Below are 8006 nucleotides of genomic sequence, written 5' to 3'. Positions count from 1 at the left end.
CAAAAGGTCACTAAATTCAACACAAAATAGGAAGTAATAAAACTTATACTAAGGTAATGAAAATCAAGCCACATGGAACTTCCAAAGCACATGCCCACACATATGTACATATGACTAAAATTTATAAGCAATAATTGATGCGATCCAAAGATATATTAAAGAGCTAACATCACCTCATACAATACGAAACTAGCTCTATCTATGGGGACTTAAGGTTGCCGGTTTGTCATATCGAAGGATCAAAATTGAAGACAATAGCTAATTAACTCATTATAGGCAAAGGAAGAAAATAACTACATTTAAATAACTAAACTAGGCAACATAAGCAAATATGTTAAACAATGGCATAACACAAAACAATGTTCCTATCACTGTTGAATATTAACGTTCAAGTAAATAACTAAGTTAAACAACAAGTTAAAAATTAGAAGGATATTTTTAGACTTTGGACAAAAATGGGGAGGGCTATTTTATTTTTTTATTTTTTGGAAAATAAGAGTAATCTTAGTTAAATCGTCACATTAAAATGGTAGAGTTACAAATATCCCTTCATGAGTTTAAATCCAAAGAGATATATACCACTCCAGTTGATCGAAAACAGAGGATAGATATATCTACCGCGCGAATTCAAACTAGGATTAACAAGGAACCTTCACAATAAGAAACCTCAAGGCCATAATTTTTTAAATCTACTCAGCACTCACAAATATGACTAATTGGATAAGATATTAAAATAAGAACCTAAAGCCATGCTTGGATTAACTAGATCACTGATGACTTAATTCTCAAAATAGCATCAGATTTTCGAACAATGAATTTAAATGAGAGCTTTCAGGACATTTCGATAGTAACAAATTAAAATATAGAGGTTAGGGCTGTCTCATTATACACAAACCCATATTACTATTTTAAACAAGAATTTCACATTCTGCGAAAAAGAAAGACATACCTTAACACTTAGATACAATTCTAAGGGAAATTTTAATAAAAGAAACAATCACGATCTCAAGAAATTAGTTAATCTAGCTAAAATACTATTCAAAATAAACACACAAGAGCACTTGTCTTCAGTTGAGGGGTAGGGGTGTGAAGCAAAATACATGAAGTTTCTACTGTTTTCTCATTCGCAAACCAAAGCAACAACAGACAGTGAGAAATGAGGACATTGCACCATAAAACTAGCTACTACATCATCCTAATTCATGCATTATAGCACTAAGAGAGTTCAAACGGAAAGAAACAAATATGGATATGCAACTTCACCAAACAGAGAACAAATTAACTGAAATAAAAATGAAATGAGAGAAGAGGAGTTGTTACCTTTTTCGGAGCGGCGAACCGGGACCAATACGAGCTTAAGAACAACTTCAACACCGACTTCAAACCTTGAGCAATAAAATCAAAAATCCAAACAAATCTTAGTCGAAGACCCTTTTAGAACCTAGAACTAAAAATGCATTCAAAATTTCTCAAGCGTAAAAGTCAATTGTTCAAGAATAATTTTTCCTCTCCCTTAACACTGAAAGAGCAAGGGTATTTATAGGCTGAATTGAGGGGGAAACGGGTAAAAAATATGGATCAGAATAAAATTCAAAATTTGAAATCCGAAATCTTGAATAGATAAGAAATAAAGTTGTCCATTGCACTATCTTTCAATGGAAAAGAAGGGAGAGGGGAAGAGGAGGACGCGATTTGCTGCGGGATTTCCGATCTGAGCGACTGTGGATGTTGACGTTTACTTGATTTCTGGGTTTCGTCTGAAGAAGAAGAAGAAAAATGCATACAGGGGTTTGGCATTTGGTACCCGTTTGTATTGTTGGTGTGGGTATTGAGATGGGTTGTTTTGGTATGCTGTATGTATTTGCTGGAATTGAGTTGGTGGGCTGCTAATGGGATTTGGGCCGGCTGGAAGGTTGCTAAAAAGGATTGGGAATGGGCTGAAAAATGGTCCAAGAAGTGGGTTAAAAAGATAGTTGGATTTGAAAATGGGAAATGGCCACATGAATTGCAATTATGGCCAATGGAAATTAAGAAGTTAGCCAAATTGAGTTTAACTTAGGGAATTTGACTAAAATTTAATTAGGATGAATTAATATTAATTAATTAACGAGCTTCTTAATTTTGACGAAATATAATTATTAACTTAATTACAAACTAATTAACTCGAAATTATAACTATAACTTAAGGTAAATTAATAAAATATTCAACTAAAAAATGTAAAATCTTTTGTGATGATTTTTTGAATATTAATAAAATATACTAATTGTATACATAATTATATAAAACACATATATTGTTTTAAAAATTATAAAAATGACAAAACTCACATAAAAATATTTCGAATTTCATAAAAGCTAATTAATTCAAAATTATAGCCATCACTTTAAAATGCACTAAATATAAAATCTTCTGAGATGATCTTGGAATATGTATAGGATATACTTACTTCATACATAATTATATAAAACATATATATTATTAGAAATTATAAAAAAGTGATAGACTATTTAAAAACTTGCAATATTTATATATATATCTTTTTTCTGAAAATTTATGAAACTAATTAATTTAAATCGTTTAAGATTGAAGAAACTCGATAATTAATCTATAATGTGGAGGTCCAAAATTGGGTGTCAACAATGGCAATCAAAGAATGAACCTTTTCTCCCATGTTTTAAGTAAAATGCCTTACTTTTACCCATACAACAAGGGCATGCTAATAGACCGTGTGTGCTCCAACCAGACAACATTCCATAAGCTGGGAAATCATTAATAGTCCACATAAGTGTAGCTCGCATTTGAAAATTCTATTTCTTATGAGAATCATAAGTCTCAACCCCATCAACCCATAATAGCTTTAATTCATCAATAAGAGGTTTTAAGTATATATCTATATTCTTTCTAGGGCTCTTTGGACTAGGAATGAGAAGACTTAAGAACATATAAGGGCTACTCATGCACATTTCGAGTGGCAGATTGTACGGTGTAATGATTACTGGCCAACAAGAATAAGAATGGGCCATATTCCCATAAGGACTAAATCCATCAGCTGCAAGTCCAAGTCTTATATTTCGAGGCTCGCTTGCAAAGTTAGGATGACACTGATCAAACTTCTTCCATGCCTCTCCATCACTTGGATGACTCATTACCCCAGGTTCTCGACGGTATTTCCAGTGCCATGTCATATGTTCAGCTGTCTTTGTTGACATATATAATCTCTGCAACCTCGGAGTTACAGGAAAGTAACAGAGTACTTTATATGGAACATATTTTTGCCTTCCACTACGTCTTCTCTTAGGCTTGTAGCGCGGTTTACCACACTTTGGACAATCTCTTCTGTCTTTATTATCCTTGTAATATAGGATACAACCTGTCTGACATACATATATCTTTTCATATCGTAGCCCAAGTTTTGCAACCATTTGTCTAGTCCTATAATAATCAACAGGTAATTTTTCATCTTCAAGTAAGAGCTCCTTCAAAAATAGCAAAATTTGATTATAGCAATTGTCACTCATGTTAGACTCAGACTTAATGTTCAACAACCTGCACACTGCTGACAGGGGAGAATAAGTCTGACATCCATCAAACAATGGCTCTTCAGTAGCTTTCAACATTTCAAAAAATNACTACGTCTTCTCTTAGGCTTGTAGCGCGGTTTACCACACTTTGGACAATCTCTTCTGTCTTTATTATCCTTGTAATATAGGATACAACATGTCTGACATACATCTATCTTTTCATATCGTAGCCCAAGTTTTGCAACCATTTGTCTAGTCCTATAGTAATCAACAGATAATTTTTCATCTTCAAGTAAGAGCTCCTTCAAAAATAGCAAAATTTGATTATAGCAATTGTCACTCATGTTAGACTCAGACTTAATGTTCAACAACCTGCACACTGCTGACAGGGGAGAATAAGTCTAACATCCATCAAACAATGACTCTTCAGCAGCTTTCAACATTTCAAAAAATTCTTGAGCATTTTGATTAGGAGGTTCTTCTTCATCAACATTCTTATCAAATACATCACTGTCTAAGTTGAAACTAGGACCAACTGCATCCAAGACCATAATACGATATGGATTTATTGGTGTTCTATTAGAACCTATGTCATCACTTCTATTGGTACTAGGTTGAGGCCTAGAAATTGGTACAAAAGACTCCCCATGTGATTCCCATTGATGATAGTTGGGCATGAAACCATGCTTGTATAAATGAGATCTAATATCATGAGGTTCAAGAAACCCACTACTGTTTTTACATTTTGAACAAGGGCACCTTATACTTCCATTAGAAACAAAATCAGGTTGCATTAATGCAAACTCTATAAATCCACACACACCTTCTATAAACTCAGAAGTGAATGTTGTTCGACTTGGCACTAGTCTCTTATACATCCACATGCGATCAACTCTAATGGAACTCATGCTTCCTATCTAACAAACAATGATAAAACACTTCTTTTAGTACTTAATAATTTATTAATTAGTTAGTAATCAAGTAAATGAAATTCAAATTTAAACAGAAATGACCATACACAAATATCTAATTTAAGAAGGGTTCAATATCACCATTGAACTAAGAGAAAAAAATTGTATTTTTCTAATACAAACATAAATTTCCCTTCCAGTTAGTCAAGTCTAAAAAAATTATGTGATATCTATAATGGATGAAAAAAACAATATAGAAGCACGTGCATTATACATAGTAACACTATTTAGTCACCCAAGTCCAACACAAAATCAGCCACAAAATCGCTTTTGATTCAAGAGGGACTCCATAGAAGAGCAATTGAAGTGCTCAAAGCTCCACCCTTGGAAGTATAAGGTGGGTATGCAGAGACACTTATCGTGCAACAAAACAGAAATGCAGAAGGTGAAAAAATGAAGCAGTGGGCTGAAACAGCTTGGACAAATCGCAAATTGTCACTCGCGGAGGCACTAGAGTCATTCGAGTCATCAACCAAAGTGTCTATCATAGATACTCGAATAAGACGAGTCCTGTAGTTGTTTCCTTCCTTAACATATTTCCATCGAAAAGTTTAAGGCACATTAAAATCATCAACTCACAAGCATCTATATACTTTTTGTAGATATGATATGCTCTAAACAGCAGAAGGGATTTCGAGAAAACAAAACTATAACAGGATAGTAACTACATAAAGCCGAACATGAAACTATCACCAATTGCAACGAAACAACATCTAAAACTAAAACGGTCACCAAAATTGAAGCAAAAGTTCAAGAAAGCAACTTGTGAAGCTAAAAGAGTCGCCTTGAGAAGAAGGTGATGCTTGCACCAGATCTTTAAGGAAATGTAAAACACAATAAAAAAAATTGCATTACATAAACAGAGGTGCACCTGGCAAACTTCTGACTTTCTCACTGGCTGGTCTTCGATTTGGCAGCATACAGAGAAAATCCCAAAATAATTCCAACTTCTTTCTGATAACAAAATAACAAGTTTCAATCTCAAACTTTAAGAAAAGCAGGGTATCTGCAAGAAAAAATACTGATTCTGTGTGAATTTCTTTCTGATATCTAACAAAAACATATGAAAAACTAGTTTTTCAACAATACCTCTTTATATAAATGAATTCGGTTTAGGAGAACTTCTTACCTTAACTGAAGAAGGAAGTAACGATTTGTGATTTCAAGCTTCTGTAAACTGGAATAAATAGTTAGAATTTTGGGAGCATGATGAAGAGACGTGAAGTAGTGCATCCTTCGTTTATGGGATTTGAAGAAGAGTTGTTCAGTTAATTTGTTCTATTTTGCAGGATTTGAAGCTCAGTTAGGGTTTTACTGCTGTACGTTTCTCGTTCTTCTTCTGATTCTTTTCTTTCTACTTCTTATATTATATTATATATAATTTTGTTGTATATATGTTTCTTATTCTATTTCTTTTCATTTTACTTCTTATATATATATAAAGGGATAAGCCCACTCCAAATGTAATACTACCACTTTTTTTTAAAAAAAAAAATTATATATATATATATATATATATATATATATTAATTAGCTGTAAGTTTATACAATATTTTAATTAGATGTACATTTTTTACTTCTTATACTATATTAATAATTAGTTGTACGTTACTTCTTTTATATTATTATTATTATTATTATTATTATTATTATTATTTATTATTATTATTTTTCTCCTACACTAAACTAAAATATTATAAAATCCGTACGTTACTTCTTTTATATATATATATATATTTTATTTATTTATTTTTATTTTTTAAAAAAAAGTAAATTTTAAAGGTCATAAGAAATTATGAAGTCAAAAGTTAAAAAATAAAAATAATTATAAGAAAGTAATATTACATTTATTTGACACATAAAAACATGTGTCTGAATAAATCATTTTACTATATATGACTTTTCCACTTCTCTTAGTTAATTAATTCAAATAACTTAATGGTAGTATTTGACCTTATGAAACGTGTATCTTTTGGAATCCTAATCATGTACTCCCTCCGCTTATTTTTATTTATCATATTACATTTTTCGAAAGTTAATTTAACTATAATTTTCATAATTTATATAATTAATTTGATATTATAAATAAAAAATTTAGATATTCAAATAACTATACGAAAAGTAATTAATTGCAATTTTTTGCATGTCAATATGATGAAAAAATACATCATAAAATGTTAGTCAAAGTTTCTATAGTTTGACTCAAAAAAAATGAAAAGATGACAATTAAAAGTGGACAGAGGCAGTAATTAGTATGTCATGCCTTGGAAAAACCAACAGTTGTATTTGAAGTACTGTTGATTCAGATATTTCTTATTTACTATTAATATATTTAAAACTTTTCACATAAATATTATTTGTAATAATTTTTTTTCTTATTTTATTTACTATTTTTCTCCTTTGTTTGCTTTAAATATTTATCTCCATGATTCATATATATCTAATTACCAATTCAAATATAATATTCATAACTCTTATGATGTTCATATTCATAAACCTCTAAATAATTAATTTAAAATTTTAAGATATCTTTTGATATTCCTCGGAATATTGTATCTTATATAAATTCAACTTCTCATATGACCCCGCTATTCAAACGTTTATATCATTATTGTACTATTTGATTCATGTTTTTGTTTGACTCGATAAATGAAGTCTCTTGAATTTTGATTCGTTAGGAAGAAGATAAAGATAAGAACTAAGAAAATTATGCGTTAATTTTGTATTTATTCTTCTATCTATATTATTATATGACTTTAGTCTTAAAATTGGATACGTTGCATTTTTTCAATTGTTATTTCTTTGTCTTTCTCTATATCAGACTTCTTTAATTTATTTTTATATGAATTTTTTATTTTTGAAAGTTGTATTTTTATTTGGCCTCAAATTAGTCATTTATGACTTCATCAGAAGTTTATTACTATTAATCAAAGTTACGTTCAAGTTTAGAGTTAGTTGCTTAAAAGAAATATATTTAAACACTAAAATACACCCTTCATTTTGTATTTAATTTCTTGTCCCACTTTTAAAATTTTATTTATAACTATTGAATTTTACTATTTATTACACACATGTTTTTATAGAATTATAATTGTTCTAAAGATTTTAAAGAATATATATGGGACACACGACTCAATTCCTACGAAAACTTAAATATAGAATTTGCAAGAAACTTTCCTAGCAACCTATCAATTTGGCTAGGCATCTTTCCTAGCTAAAACATAGCTAGGGAATAGCTAAGAAATATTTTCCTAGTTAACCGAAAATCCTTAAAGAGAGAAAAATTGCGCCAGATTAGATTTCCTGCAAAAAAAATTGGCGCCAATTTTGATTTTCCGCCAAAATTTAGCTAGAGATTTTGCTTGGAAAGGTCCCAAGCAATGTATTAGCTAGGGATTGTTCATAGCTAATTCCTAGCTATTATTTGACTAAATTTCCAGACTAAAAAGTTTACTAGGAAACAAGACATTTCTAGCTAAATCCGATGCTAATGTATTGATTAGCTACGAATAT

General features: G+C 30.6%; 1 protein-coding gene across 1 annotated transcript; it reads right to left on the bottom strand.

The window, feature by feature from the left end:
* Window positions 1-3923: 3923 nt before the first annotated feature.
* LOC125856260 (uncharacterized) lies at window positions 3924-5815 on the bottom strand. The gene is made up of 3 exons (XM_049535788.1): window positions 5623-5815; window positions 5365-5447; window positions 3924-4435 (listed from the first exon to the last, which is right to left on the bottom strand). The coding sequence occupies exons 1-3, from the start codon at window positions 5724-5726 to the stop codon at window positions 3924-3926; spliced, it is 699 nt and encodes a 232-aa protein (XP_049391745.1). The 5' UTR covers window positions 5727-5815.
* Between the last annotated feature and the right edge of the window lie 2191 nt (window positions 5816-8006).

Source organism: Solanum stenotomum, chromosome 2 (genome assembly GCF_019186545.1).
Source record: "Solanum stenotomum isolate F172 chromosome 2, ASM1918654v1, whole genome shotgun sequence".
In the NCBI taxonomy this organism is placed as follows: domain Eukaryota; kingdom Viridiplantae; phylum Streptophyta; class Magnoliopsida; order Solanales; family Solanaceae; genus Solanum; species Solanum stenotomum.
The sequence above is the reverse complement of the archived record's forward strand: the minus strand, read 5'-3'. Positions and strand labels throughout refer to the sequence as shown.